Source organism: Rhagoletis pomonella, unplaced genomic scaffold (genome assembly GCF_013731165.1).
Source record: "Rhagoletis pomonella isolate Grant_MI unplaced genomic scaffold, Rhpom_1.0 Rhpom_scaffold_00003, whole genome shotgun sequence".
In the NCBI taxonomy this organism is placed as follows: domain Eukaryota; kingdom Metazoa; phylum Arthropoda; class Insecta; order Diptera; family Tephritidae; genus Rhagoletis; species Rhagoletis pomonella.
The window spans coordinates 60,359,511-60,374,663 of NW_023458557.1; the positions used below are offsets into that span (position 1 = coordinate 60,359,511).

Genomic DNA, 15,153 nt, shown 5'->3' on the forward strand with positions numbered 1-15,153 from the left:
AAATAAGTATTGATTAGTGGTACTATTTGCAAATAAGCGCAAGACGCCGCCATTCATAGGTTTATTTTCTTTTTCGATGGTCATCTTATTGCCTTTTAATAATCAAGACGTTGCAATTTTTAACTTTATTTTCTTTTTCGATGGTCGATGGACAATCAGACAATATTAAAAAAGAATTTTTCACCATCGAATAAACAGTGAGTTAAGTATTTGCAAATTATTTTTATTTGCAAATAGCCACACCTTGAAAATAAGTATTCCGACCAAAAATTTACTCGGAATGTAGCTCGGGATATTTCTAAAATTCTTATACAGACTAAAATGTAAAAAAACCAATTTATCTCTAAAACCAGTTACGCTGGGGAACTGAAACTTAGCACTGATGCATATATTGCAAATGCATTGGAAAAGGGGCCGTGGCACCTTCCATACAAACTGAACTTCTCATATAGCTTATCTCTTATCTAACATTCTGAAATTCGGCACAGCTACATACATATGTTATCAATACCGGACTTATGGCGAAAAGTGGTAATTATTGGAAAGACTGGATCGATATACATTTACGTAAACGCGCAAGTATCATTGGATTGGGAACCATTTTTCCTAGATGTCTACATCCCATTGAACTATTGTAACTTTATTTTTAATTTTTAGTAAAAGGTAAAATTTATGTGAAAATTTTTAAGAATTTTTTTTAAATTTTTCTAGGATTTTACGAGTTTCACTATAGACTGTCCTATCAACATACCTATTTGCATAAAATGATAGCCGTTTTCGTTGTTCGGACTAAACTCAAAATCCACTGACTAGAGTTCCGTCGGATTGTCGGAGGTTTTCTTACATACATATATGGGCCTATTACATGCTAATAGAAACATGCCGGAGTAGAATTATTTATAAAAATCGTATTTATTAACCGATTTCGTTCAAATTTTAAATGTGAGCCATGTACCTGTATGATGGAAAATTCGTTTGATAAAAATTTACCGGATGAGTGCCGCTGGAGCCGAGGGTGAAATTCATAACACGTATTCATTTTATGGTAAGCAATGGTTTTGCAGAAAATTGACGTAATGGATGGCGCTGCAGCCGAAATGTATAGAAACACCGTGTGGTTGGTCTGCTTTGGCCCTATGTTTAAGTTATACGAATTTAGTTTTCAGATGTCTAAATGAAGGATGGGGTTAATAAACCTAGAAATCAGTTCATAAATATACCCACGAATTGTAAGAGTGGCGAATTAACAAGTGAAGATCACCGTAGGTATATCAATTGCTTCACTTGAAAGATATTCGAGACATCACACGACTCATTTAGCCAATGTACCGGACAAGTTTTCATCCTGTGAGACAGCAATATTCTTGGCCCTCCTATAACAATGCACTTCTGTGCTCTTGAGTTCCTTATAAGATTTTTTATAGGTATATGAATCGCACCAATGTTGTAGTTGCAAGATCACAGAAAAAGATTACGCATGCTTGGCAGAGATCTCACAGGTGGAAATAAAGCCGTCGGTAAAGCTCATGACACCGAAAGTGATTGGTATTCCATATGGTATCACAGCGTTACTATTATTGGCCTATGTGTGAGGAGGATACTGCGCTTTAGTGGTTTCAACTTATACTAAAAATTTTGACTTAACAGACTGTTGTTGCTTTTAAACGCTCTTTTGAATTGGCCAACGAAAAAGTTCTTATTATGAACCGCGAAGCAAGTGGGCATTGGTTAGTATCATAATTGTAATCAATTATACAAGAAAGAAATAAATTAAATATGTTTCTTAATACTCATCAGAAAATATCATCTTCGTCAACGGATTGACAGCAACAAGGAATATTCGGGGCAGATTTACCGGCTTTTGCGCAAATGATAGCTCCGCTGGCTTCGTCATGCCTAGGGATGGCAGCGATTAATCATTTGTTTAAATTAATTGATTATTTTTGTCCAATTTAGGATATAATTGTATCGTAGTTTTGTAATTCTTTAATCGATTAATTGAAAAACAATCGTAAAAATGTTTTCAATAAATATTAATATGTACTGTAGCTGCCTAATATTTCAAACAGCCGCAAGAATTGCTAAGTTCAGAGCATACAAAGGTGTAAGTAGCTGTGCATGTAAGCCCATTGTATAGGCTACAAAACTTAGTGTGGCAACGTTCAAGACACACTTAGTGCCTTCCAGAACGTCTAGGATTTGCAGGTTTTGCAGGATTTAGTCCAAAATCGTTCCCGTACGCCACGTTCAAATAAGGTTTATTAAAGTTCCTGTAAATCCTGCAAATCGTGAAGCACGGGAACAGGCTAACTCATTTCTTTATCGGTGAACCAGTTGGTCAAATACTATTTAGAAGTTGGTTGTAAATAAGCCGTATATAGGCAGGTTGGTCAACCTTGAGGAAATTAAACTGTTTACCAAAAACTTTACGGGCTCTCGAAAAAATACTGTCATGTAGTTGGTATTTTTGCAAAAATGGTTAAATAATAGATAATTATCGGCGCTAAAAATAACCCTTTTATTTTATTTAAGGCTAATTAGCAAGAAAATTAGAAATTGTTTATGGGAAAAATGTTTTTCTGAATACTCACTTTAAAAAATGCTTTTAAAAATTTAATCAATCGGTTATTTCTCAATAACTACAATTAATTGCTTTAATTTTCTTTTGGCTTGTGATTAATCATATGATTAATTAATGGATTATTTTATTTTTTGCCATCGCTAGTCATGCCATACTGGTGGACGTAAACGCTCCAGGCCTGAAAGTATTCAGGGACAAACACTAATGGCAGCATAGGATAATGTGAGAAGCACTTGGCATATATAATTGGCGTCAGACGACAGACAAAACCGCTTAGGCAGTTACACCGTGAAAGAAGTAAAATTTTGCTTACCCTTGAATAAATTGGAACCCACTAACGCCCTATAATTAGCTAATTCTACGCTGCTTCTTAACAAGTTCATTTTATTGCATACACGCATACCTAACGCTACATGAATATATATTAGGGTACCTACATCATTTACCAAATATTATTACATACATCCGCGTGTAGGCTATTAACTCGTTTGAAACCATTAAAAAATTACACTTATCATTAGGTCATGGCATTGCTTACCTTGCAAAACAAGCTGCTTCCGCCAAATCAGACTTGAAACTTTTCTTGGTTTTTTTATATTATTCGATGAATGAGAAAAACTAATTTCTTTTGGCCGTCTTTATTTTGTCTGACACGTGTTATCTCTCGGAAACTATTGGCGAATTTCCGACACAACGTCTACGATGAAGGACACAGGTGCATGTGTAGCTATGCTTTTTATTACTATGCTTTCGTTTTCTAGTTTTCTGGTTACCTATCTCGTGGTTTTCATGCTCATGTACGTTGTCGCTGACCGCCAAATCGCTGTTGGTTCCTGTCCCTAATGGTGAGACTAGCAAACAAATGTCAAAAGACGCTAAGCGTGTTAGTGAGGTAAATTAAAAATAAACTGATTGTATATTCATAGCTTACCTCTTGCCCTTGATCGTCCAATTGGTTGATGTCTTCTTTCATGTGTTATGTAGCACGCCAAAATGTAATCCGCTAAGACTAACAATTTTAAACGGCTCTTCTTTTATTAAAAAGGATTATTAACACTGGTTTGGACACCATACGCATGTTATTCAAAGATACAAGAACTACGGGCACCAGACAAAACGGCTACAGAACCAAGGTAAATCCAATAGTACAATAAAATTATGTACCGTTATTTGCATCGAAGTTTTCAGCGTTTTATTTATCATGCGCCACATCCCCAACAGTTCTTTAATTTGTTTAGTATACCGATAGCGTATGCCTTGTATTAACTATCACAAATTTTGGAAATTTCTGCATGTTTCCGCCTTTATATCGTTTATACAATAAAAGGGCGGTTGGTTTTGACTAGTATTTTCTTCTGAGGTCGAACAACCACTCGTCCATATATTAAACGCCACCCACTAACTGATGTGCTGCAATTTCGTGCTCCACATGCTGTTGTCGTTGATTGCGTCCGTTTTACTAAAACTTTATGTTAATATTAAAATTTAACGAGCTCACTTTTCTCTTCAGCCTTTTGTTTTATTTTGCAAATTTAATTAGGAGGAATATTACTAAATTAAAGCAACTAAACTACAGAGAGAAATCCCAATCACACACTTCGCCCGGAGAACTAAATTCTCTGCTTCTTGACACGGTTGCCACTATTGGTTGTTTCCAACCAAACTTGGTTGTTTTTCTAATATTTTTAGGAACAAATGCAGAGTACCTACAATTTTCAAATTTAAAAAATTCATGTGGGGATCGATAGAGATCATTGAGGTGAGCGTAGCGGAATATTTTTATTTTTGGGGAAACAACAACTACAACAATTATTAAAGGTCAAAGTTCAAATTAGGAATTTATTTAATCAATATTTCTCGAAAACTTTTTCATGAATTTTAAAAATTTTGATGTCATTCAATAGAGAGTTTTATTCTCTTAATTTGATGTACATATGTTATATATATGAATTAATGTGGAAAAAAGTATACAGTGGTTTTGCTTATAACTTCTTTCTGCGTAAGCGGCCTTTGGCCGCACTTATGGATTGTCACCTTACTAAGGGCCGTTTGCACCATGTCTAGTTAACGCTAACTGGAGGTACATCCTTCAGTTAAGCACGTTAACTGCTTTATCGATCACATGTTATATGTTGGGTGTCGATAACGTCGATAAAGATGTTTAACTGGGAGTTAGAAATAACTAGACATGGTGCAAACGGCCCTAAGTAGAATTCTCCTTTCTGTATTTGCAGAAAAAGAGGCCGAAGTATTTCTGCGCAGAACTTCTTTCTGCGAAGGCGGCCTTTGGCCGCACTTATGAATTATAACCCTCACTAAGTAGAATTCTCTTTGTTATGTTGCCACAAAAAGGGGCTTAACACCTTTTGCAGAGAACTCCTTTTTGCGTAGGCGGCCTTCGGCCGCACTTAGGGATTATAACACTCACAAAGTAGTGTTGCGAAGAATAGGTGCTGAACACCTTTTGCAGAGAACACCTTTCTGCGTAGGCCGCACTTATGGATTATAAAAGGTATATGGATAAATGTGTATATCAAATTAAAGAAAATTAAATTCTATATCGAATGACACCAAATCCATGAAGAGTTTTTCAAGAAATACTGATTTAAAAAATGCTTGACCTTTAATAATTGTTGTTGTTGTTGTTTCCCCAAAAAAAAACTATACCGCTACGCTCACCTGAATGATCTCTATCGATCCCCATATGAATTTTTTTAAATTAAGAATTGTAGGTATTCTGCTTTTATGCCCCAAAATATATATTAATGTTGTTTTTCCACAAAATGTTCACTAAAAAACGGCCTCAAGATCAATAAAATTGTTGAATTTTTGTTGGTGTTGTAGCAGCATACAAGTTCCCCAAAGAGTTTTTGGGGAGTGTTGCTGCAGTAACAGTCCTTGGCCAAATATAAATCTGGGTCGTTCCGGTTACGTAGACCCGACTAGAGATGGGCACGGGCCTAAATTTTCACGCCCGGCCCGGCACGAGTGCAAAATCAACTTTCAAAAACATGCACGAGCCCGCACGTTAAGAATATTAGCGGCGCCCGGCGCGGCCCGGCACGACGGGACACGCCCCAGCCCGAAAATAAAGAGCCAACTTTTATTGTATGTACATATTTTTAATTTTGGGTTTATGTACATACATATGTATATTAACTTAAGTGAATCAATTTTTTACATCAAAGATTTTTAAATATATTTTCTGGGAAGTAGAAAAAGTGGAAGGTATTTTATTTACAGATATGTAAACAAAACTACTAAGTATCTTATTTTTTCTATCGGTTTCCAAACATTTATTTTTTTTGCTTTTCTGTTATCTAAAGAGTTTTAAATACATATGTACTATTTATTTTGCATAAAAACAAAAACTCATCTAAATTTATTAGCACCGGGCTTTTTCGTGCTTATTCGTGCTTTTATGAAATTTTACTGAACGCCCATGCACGCACGAGTTCGTGCTGACAACAAATATTCCGGCCCGTGCCCATCTCTAGACCCGACTGTCGTGGGAACGTAGTGAATTTTTGTAATATGTTTTCCTTTTTGTAGTTAAATGGATAACAAATTTGATTATCTTTTTTCAAATTTTTTTTTTTTTTATCTTCAGATTTTGCTGGGTTATTTTTTCAACAAGTGGCAACCGTGCTTCTTGAGCATACGGAACGACTGGGTTGCGAAACGGTGGACTGTATTAATAGTGATGTACTGAATTGCCGGTGACCAATACTCGGTACCGAATACTTCAGAAAGATTTCGGTACCCAATACTTCTTTTTCGGTTCCTAACACCGATTGTATTCATATACTAAATCTTCGCAATAATATACATACATCTCAAGTTAAGAAAAAAAGTATTGCTATTTGATAATTTCGTATGTACTTTGTAAGTATTTTGTATCTATTCTTCTTCTTCTTTATTGGCGCTGTAACCGCCTAAAGCTGATGCCAGATAAAACTTTGTAGCTTTGCGTGACATTTATAACTTTGCCAGCAAAGCGCCAGACGCAAAAGGTATGCCACAATGAACGCCAAGAAATCAATTTTGCACTGCATTTTTACTCGTCAAAATTGCTGTGGATTTTAGATATTTTGCTTTAAAATTATTAGCAATGTAATTGAGTTTAATGTTTCAGCATGAATACTCGAATTTGGACGAAACAAAATAAATATTAAACCGGCTGATTGTCAAAGCGCGCAAAAAGATGGGAGTTGGCCATCTTTTCGCTTCGCGCTGCAGCTTTAATGATCTATGTGGCATGTTTTGTGCATTTTCATACAATTCATCTTAGCTGTCAAAGCGAGTCTGTCACGTAAAGCGAAGCAAACGTTTTATGTGGCATCAGCTTAAGGGATTTTGGCCGAGTTCAAAACAGAACGCCAGTCGTTTCTCTTCTGTGCCAACTGATGCCAATTGGAAGTGCCAAGTGAAGCCAAGTAGCCGTGGGTAACACAGTGCGGCGCTGCACCATTGCGCTGATACCGAGAGCTGTGTTACTGGCGCCGATACCCATTGTCACAACTCAGTGACGCAATGGCGCCAGCAACACCGGAACACTGACACACCAGACGGCGCAAAGAACCAGCAATGAACACACAAAAGCGAAGTTTCACTTGTGAAATGTGCAGCACAAGGCGAATTTTTACAAGGTGGTGTTGCTAAAATTAGCCGCAGTCCTTCTGAATGTGAAAATTATGTGTTTGTTATATTGGGTATACTTGAGCTGCTTTTGCCCAACTGATACCACCTTGTATTAATTCACCTTAGTTCAACACCGGAACACTGACAACACCGGGTGTCGCAAAGAACCAGCAAAGAACACCCGAAATAGAAGTGTCTCTTGTAAAATGTGCAGCACAAGGCGAATTTATACAAGGTTCGTCGCGGTCCTTCTGAATGTGAAAATGATGGGTTTCGAACTTGGGTATCCTTGAGTTTTTTCTCAACCGATATAACCTTTTATTAATTCACTTTGGTGCAGCGTGCAGCAATAAAAGAAATGAGCTTTAACCTGAAGAGGCGCCACTGCGCCAACACACTGTGCTGGTTTCGACATTGGCGCTGGAGTTAGTGTGTCAGCGCCAAAAAATTTGCGCCGTTACCCAGGCCTTCTCCACCTAGCATTTTCAACGCAGAGGAGGCCTTCCTCTTACTCTGTTACCAGCATCACGGCCCGCGTTGAATACTTTCAGAGCTGGAGCGATTCTATCCATTCGGACGACATGACCTAGCCAGCGGAGCCGCTGAATTTTAATTTGCTTCACTACGTCTATGTCGTTCATACAGCTCATCGCTAACGCGCAAAGGCCGATAAATCTTGCGCAGAAACTTTCTTTCGAAAACTCCAAGAGCCGCTTCATCAGATGTTTTCATTGTCCATGCCTCCGCGCTAAACACCAAGGGCTCTATTCTGTTACTGTGAGAAAATGTAGTGTACACCGAGTGCAAAACTCACAACCAAAAACTCACCGACTAAAATTCAGTGAGTTTTTCGGAAGAGAAGTGTACACAATTTTGACAGTTAAAACTCATTCTCACACATGCTGAATCGTAAAATGAGGAAGTGTACACAATTTTGAAAGCTAAAACTCATTCTCACTCTTCCTGAATTGCAAAATGAAGAGTGCACACAAATTTCAGTGTACACTTGAAAACTCCCAGTTACAGAATAGAGCCCCAGCATAGGCATGATGTGTGACTTATAGAGGGTGATTTTTGTAAGACGAAAGAAGCACTTCTTGGCAACAGTGATTCTCCGGTGGATTTCAAGGCTGACATTATTATTGGTATTAATGCTGGGTCCTAAATAAACGAAGTCGTCTACTTTTTTAAACTTGTAACTCTCAACAGTGACGCGGGTGCCAAGACGCGTATGCTCTGACTGTTTGTGTGATGACAGGAGATACTTCGTTTTGTCCTCGTTCACCACCAGATCCATTCGCTTTGCTTCTCTATCTAATCCCTAGAAGGCAGAACAGAAGTAGCTATTGTTTTTACCGATAATGTCGATGTCGTCGGCATAAGCAAGCAATTGTACGCTCTTGTAAAGTATTGTGTGAGAGCGATTCAGCTCTGCGGCCCTTATTATCTTCTCCAATATTACATTAAAGAAATCACACGAAAGGGAGTCACCTTGTCTGAAACCTCGTTTGGTATCAAACGGCTCGGAGAGGTCCTTCCCAATTCTGATGGAGCTGGTGCTATTGCCCAACGTTACTTTACACAGCCGTATTAGCTTCGCGGGGATACCAAATTCAGAAATCGAGGCATAAAGACAACTTCTTTTTGTGCTGTCGAAAGCAGCTTTAAAATCGGTGGTGTGGGTCGTTCCTATTCTCGCTGGTCTTTCAAAGATTTGGCATATTGTGAATACCAGGTCTATGGTGGAGTTTCCAGGTCTAAAGCCGCTCTGATAAGGCCCAATCAGTTCGTTGACGGTGGGCTTCAATCTTTCACACAATACACTCGATAAGACCTTATAACCTATTCTTAGAAGGCTGATCCCGCGGTAGTTGGCGCGTATTGATCGCCTTTTTTGTAGATTGGGCAGAGCACACTTAAATTCCAGTCGTCGGGCATGCGTTCATCTGACCATACTCTGCATAAGAGTTGATGCATGCACCTTATCAGCTCTTCGCCGCCGTACTTGAATAGCTCGGCTGGCAGGCCGTCAGCTCCAACCGCTTTGTTGTTTTTCAGCCGCGTAATCGCTATTCGTACCTCGTCATAGTCAAGCGGTGGTACATCGACTCCATCTTCTTCGACTGGGGGCTCGGATTCATCTTTTCCAATACTTTCAGTGCTGCTACCATTCAGTAGGGTGGAAAATGTTCCCTCCATAATTTAAGTACATTCTGGACATCAATAACTAGGTCGCCATTGTTGTTTTTACAGGAATACGCCCTAGTTTTCAATCCGTCCGTAAGTCGCCTAACCCTCTGGTAAGATTTTCGGGCGTATTTCCTGTTGGCCAGCATCGTCGGCCTCTTTTTTCTTCAATGTCACGAGTTTAGTCTTTTTGAGGCTAGATCCAATTTTTTGTCTTTGTCGTTTAGCTTCGAAATTTACGATTTAGCTTCGGGGATTTTGTCTAGCCTTTTCTTATTTTCCAACTAAGATTTTTTCCAGGACAATCATCCACAATATTTGTAGTGGCACTAAATTATTGTTCCGGTTCAGTTTTACGCTCCGTCTGACGAAATTTACTCAGCGAACTCGTTCTGTTTATACTTTAAAGACCAGTTTTTCAGTGCGAGTCAAACTCTGGTTGTCGTTTAAACTAAGTTTAAACTCAGTGTGCAGTTTTTCAGTCAAATTTAAACGTGGTTTAAGCTAAGTTTAAACGCCCAATCTAGGTGGGTTAAACCGAGTTTCAGCCGATAAGTTCTATCAGCCCAATCCTAAATAATAAATCCGATCGGGTTTTCTCACTTTTCGTCATCCTAATATCATAAATAAATAAAAAAAATTCGGGTTTTTACACGTTCCTCTTTCCTCCAATTTTAATCAACTTCGAAAGTTTTCGAACATGAAAAGTAGGCATCCCGAATTCAAATAAAATGTGGAAAACTGTGGTAACCCGCGAGAATTTATTCGCCAACAAATTGCAAACGAGCTTCAGTACAAGATGTAAGTATTTTAATAAAATAAATGAAAAATAATAGGCTAACCATCTTTTTTAGGTCAACAAATAAAACACAAATACAGCTCTTCATCAACTTGATGCAAGGGTTCCCGGCCATTGCAAAGGGATTTCTTAAAGGCGATAGGGAGGAGCAAGCGAGATTTTGGCGCAAGGACCCCCAATAAAAAGCGTACTAGAGTGGAAGAAGGTAATGTACTTCAAGTACCAAATACATTTATTGTGCCTTTTCATGATTTAATACTATTGGCGCTTAGTCATTTGCGGGAATGTTTAGTTATTTGCTCACTGTTTTTGCGTTAGTGGGTGGAGGGGGAGGTGTCGAGGTTCTTAATATCACACCCACAAGAAAAATCACAGTCCAAACTTTGTAAAAAGTGATACCCGACCCCTCGAAACTAAACCGTACCCGTCATTTGATTATGACTAGGTATATATGTATATAAGTTTAATTACACTTTGTAAATTAGGTATGGGCGGATAAAAAAAAATATGTCCGACAGAAGGCATCAGAAAACCTCAAGGCTCGCAAAGGCACGGGAGGTGGCCCTTATATTGGAGCGGAAACTCTCGCCAACTGAAGAGGCCATATTTAACTTAATTGGACTGGAAAAATACGTCGAGGGAGTATCTGCAAGCACGTTCGGGTTTAAGAAGCAGGTGGAATATGTCGAAGTTACTTCAGAAGTGGAGATACCACATGTTATTAACGATGATAGTGTCATGGAAACGCAGCTCATCTCTGTGGAAGCTTCGTCAGATGACGACATGGTCGTTTTTCCCCGGATCGTGGGGATTACGATGATTTACCGATTTCAAGTAGCAAAACAGGTGCCATAAAACAGACCTCCACTCCACTACCAAAACAACAAAAAGGTGCTGCAGCTGCTCTGAGTGAAGAAATTAAAATCCAAACAAAAGTCTCTGATAACATTGAGATGGCTGTTGAGGGTCAGAAAGAACAGCGTGAGAGCGTAAAAAAAATTTACCGAAGGTATATATTTTAAAAATCAGAAAGTATATTAAATTAAATTCAAAGTTTTTACAGGCTAGATAAGATTTACGACGTAAACAAGAATCATTTTAAGGTAGTGGAGCTGCATCTGAAAAACGTGGAGTTAATTGAGAGAGAGAAACTATAAGAAATAAAGAGACAACCGGTTTATGGAAGAAATGCGCAAAACTGAAATTGAAAAAATATATATAAAACAAGAAACAAAAAACTGTTGTAAAAGCAATTCACTTTTAAAACCGTCACCTAAGAGGCAAATATACAGTCAGTATCAAATGTAATTGTACAACTGATTCTAATGTAATATTCGCAATTATTTTTATGAATAAGGGCTTGTTCGAGCTACTCAATAACAGCTGCAATACTGCAACCCTGTTTCTCTTTTGCAACTCTGTTGCAGATACTCAGCTGATACTTAACCTAAATATTGCGGATATTTTGCGCAGTTTGCATTTGCTCGAAGTGAGGTTTTAAAAATGAATTTGCTATTAAATTTAGCAGTGGACAACTTGGAAATTAACGACAGCGTCTTGTTATTAAAATATAAAAAATCAAGGAGTCAAAGCTTTCGGAAAAGAAAGTGGCTTATGACCGAAATTTTAAGGAAGAGGACAGTGGCAAAATCGGCAAATTTCTTCAAAACCATTCAGTTGTATCCGGACGATATATATTTCACGCATTTTCGGATGCCCCGCGAAACATTTGCTGTAAGTTTACTGATTTTCTTTTTGGTAATCGACTGATCAAAGATATAAATCCTTCTAAGGAATTAAAGAACGCCTTAAAACCTTTTTGATCAACGGCACGCGGTGAATATTCATTGGATGATGCTTTATATATCACACTGTGGAAGCTAAGCAACAGTAGAGTAACTTATCGCGAGCTATCAGACAAATTTGATGTTGCAAAGGGAACTGACCATAAAATTTTTCTTAAAACCGTCCGGGCAATCTGCAAGCTTACAAATGAAATACGTTGGCCATCAGTTTCGCAGCAGCAGGAAATCATGGAGCATTTCCAAACGAGCCGGGTGAATACATTTCCTTTTGTAGTCGGTTGTTTGGACGGAACGCATTTTAAAATAAACACACCAAAAACGGATGCAATAAGCTACTATGACCGAAAGGGGAACCATTCAATTCAGGTATGTATGTACATGGGAAACCGAAAATTGTTTTAAAACGTTATATAAAGTATATGAAATGCTTTAGGCTATATGCGACAGTAAATTTAGTTTTTTGGATGTTTTTATCGGCTACCCAGGCAGCTGCCATGATGCCAACGTATGGAAAAATAGTCCAATATACAAAGGAATTACGTCTGGACGGGTGGAACTCGCAAAAGATGCAATAATTTTAGCCGACTCAGCCTATCCTCTATCAAAATATTTGATCGCGCCTTATAGAGACAATGGACATCTGTCCAGAGAGGAGAAACAATTTAATTATTATTTAAGTTCAACTAAAGTGTTCATTGAGCAAACCTTTGGAATTTTGAGAGGAAAATTCAAAATTTTAAATCACATTGATGTTCGAAATATGAGAGACGTATCGAATGTTATTATTATTAGCTTGTGCAACTTTGCATAATTTTATATTGCGAGACAATTTTGAAGTTAATCATCCATTGGAAAATTCGGAAACTTTGATAGATCAGGATGCCGAAATGGCTGAAAACATAAATGATACTAACGAAGGAGTTATAAAAAGAAATGATTTAAAAATAATGTTTGTTTCGTAACTTTTTTATTTGTTTAAATAAAAAAATTTATATGTATGCAGGTACATATCACATTCGTATGTATTTAATTTTAATTCAGTTTGATGTACATATCACATATGTATTTTTAATAAAGTAATAAAAAATAAAGAGATCAATTTAATTTCATTTGTATTCCTTGTTTAGTTTTCATTTTTCAGCTAACTTTTCCAGGGTTTCGCGTAACTTCAACATGGTGTTTATTCTTTCTTTCTCCAAACTTAACTTTTCTTTTTCAAATTGCAGATTGCAAATTCTTCGTGGCGAGCTTGTTCCTTTCGAGCTTCTTTTTTAAAAAATTCCAGTGCTTCATTGGTAGCAGTTTTCGGACGCTTTCGTCCTTTATTTGCGAATTCACCCTCAAATGAATCGTCGATCTTTTCGTCACCACTCACTTCATATGCGTCAGCGCAATCTGGCATAGAGCTTTGCAGATTTTTCGCCGGCGGCTGGATTGAGTGCCGCCTACCGTAAACCTCGTCGAACTCTTCGTAGAACTCCCAGCATGACGCTTCCCTCCCTGTTTCCCCGTTTCGCTTCTTTATGCGTTTGTAGGTCGCAAACAAGTTAAGAAACTTTCTTTGCATTAAATCCTTTGAATTGGGTACGTCAGCATTGACCGCAATCATATTGCTCACCACCTCGCCCCATAAGACTGACCTTTTACGCTTTCCTGACGAAAATTCCTTCTACAAGTCTAGACGGGATCTGACGAGCAGCTTCGTGAACTCCTTGGACAATCTTTCGCTGAAAATTCAATAAAAACAATGCAAATAATGCATTAATATCTGTATTTGAGCACAAGAAATTATGATAATTTGTTATAAAATTAAATAAATAACGATTTTTCTTATCTATCTTCTTCCATCACAAATTTTGCTGATGCCGGTTTTTCTCTATTTTGCGCGCATGAAACGTCAAAATTCGAGATGCTCGAACGCTAGACATTAGCAAAAGTTGCCACATTTTTACATCGAACATGATGCTTCGCAATATTGCCGCATTGATTGAGACTCGAACAAGCCCTAACTCTTTTCACTAATTCTTTAAGAAAATAAAGTCCATTCCATAACAAAAACCATATACATAAATCAAAGTTTACATGCGTTAGAAGGAAATGCGCAACACCCACCAGAAAAAAATCTAAAAAATCAACGGTAAGTTCCTGCGACTTGAAACGTGCACTTCGATTTACTAAAATTTAATGGGCCACAAAACTGCATTCTCGAAAATTTTCTAGAAATTCTGAATAAAAAGTTTCACTTTTTTATAAAAAGTATGACACTTTGATTTATGTATATGGCTAATGTTATGGAATGAACTATATTTTATTATAAAATTTTTGTGTAAAATCGGACTTGCGATTATTATTATTATTAGTATTTTTATTATTCATTTAATAGTTATAGTTAGTTCTAGTAGGTACAGCCCTGTAAGAAAAATAGGCACACGACATTTTGAGCAGTTTTGGCTATTTTTATTCTAAGTACCGTCTTATCAAGTAACCTGTAACTTTAAAGCTTACTTTCTATTTAAAGGTTGCATTAAAATTTATGATTATGTCTAAAGTAAAAAGTTTTATTATCGGGTTTAAATTGGCTTACAACCTAGAAACATTCATACGTCAACTGCTTAACTTTAGACATAGCTTTATTTTTTAATCCAACCTTTAAATATAACGTGAGCTAAAGGTTACTTAAGAAAACAGCGCTAATTGTTTAATGTTAACTAATTTTTGATAAAAATCTAGCTCAATGTAGAACAAACGCCATAAAAATCCACATTTCAAACTTTGTACAAAAATTAAAATAATGCAACATATTTTTACAACAAACATTTTATTTAAAATTTTAAGTAAAGTTCTAAGCTGCAATTTTATAGCCCATTAAGATCTAGTATCATAAAGTGCAAGCTTCAAGTGGCTAAGAATTCGCGATGATTTTTGATAAGTTTTTTGCTGACAGTGTTATTATTTTATTGCATAAAAAGTATGTTCGAACATTCTTAGCCACTTTATGATCCTAGAACTTAATGGGCTATAAAATTGCAACTTAGAACTTTACGTAAAATTCTAAATAAAATGTTTGTTGTGAAAATATTATGCATTATTTTAAGTTTTCTACAATGTTTGAAATGTGGATTTTTATGGAGTTTGTTATA

At 37.1% G+C, this 15,153-nt stretch overlaps 2 protein-coding genes across 4 annotated transcripts in view; one reads left to right on the plus strand and one right to left on the minus strand.

The window, feature by feature from the left end:
* The window catches only part of LOC118735328, a 126,288-nt gene extending 122,118 nt beyond the window's left edge, over positions 1 to 4,170 (minus strand). The window contains exons 1-2 of the mRNA XM_036465020.1: positions 3,513 to 4,170; positions 3,120 to 3,432 (exon numbers count right to left, since the gene is read on the minus strand). The gene's annotated coding sequence lies outside the window, so the exon portion shown is untranslated. The remainder of the gene's footprint in view (positions 1 to 3,119; positions 3,433 to 3,512) is intronic.
* Positions 4,171 to 11,585: 7,415 nt separating this feature from the next.
* LOC118735332 (protein ALP1-like) lies at positions 11,586 to 13,006 on the plus strand. 3 transcript variants are annotated; one of them, XR_004992571.1, is made up of 3 exons: positions 11,586 to 11,942; positions 12,011 to 12,379; positions 12,447 to 13,006. XR_004992571.1 is itself a non-coding variant. In XM_036465025.1 (2 exons), the coding sequence occupies exons 1-2, from the start codon at positions 12,242 to 12,244 to the stop codon at positions 12,822 to 12,824; spliced, it is 516 nt and encodes a 171-aa protein (XP_036320918.1). In that variant the 5' UTR covers positions 12,033 to 12,241; the 3' UTR covers positions 12,825 to 13,006. The 3 variants fall into 3 exon arrangements, 1 of the variants encoding a protein (XP_036320918.1); XR_004992570.1 differs by having other exon boundaries at positions 11,630 to 11,942; positions 12,002 to 12,379; XM_036465025.1 differs by lacking the exon at positions 11,586 to 11,942 and having other exon boundaries at positions 12,033 to 12,379.
* Positions 13,007 to 15,153: the final 2,147 nt, after the last annotated feature.

What these genes read in the sequence shown, in the direction of transcription:
- LOC118735332 (XM_036465025.1), top strand. Translation starts at nt 12,242, where the DNA reads ATGGAGCATTTCCAAACGAGCCGGGTGAATACATTTCCTTTTGTAGTC. An exon ending in AGGGGAACCATTCAATTCAG is followed by an intron (nt 12,380 to 12,446) that starts GTATGTATGTAC and finishes GAAATGCTTTAG; the next exon opens with GCTATATGCGACAGTAAATT.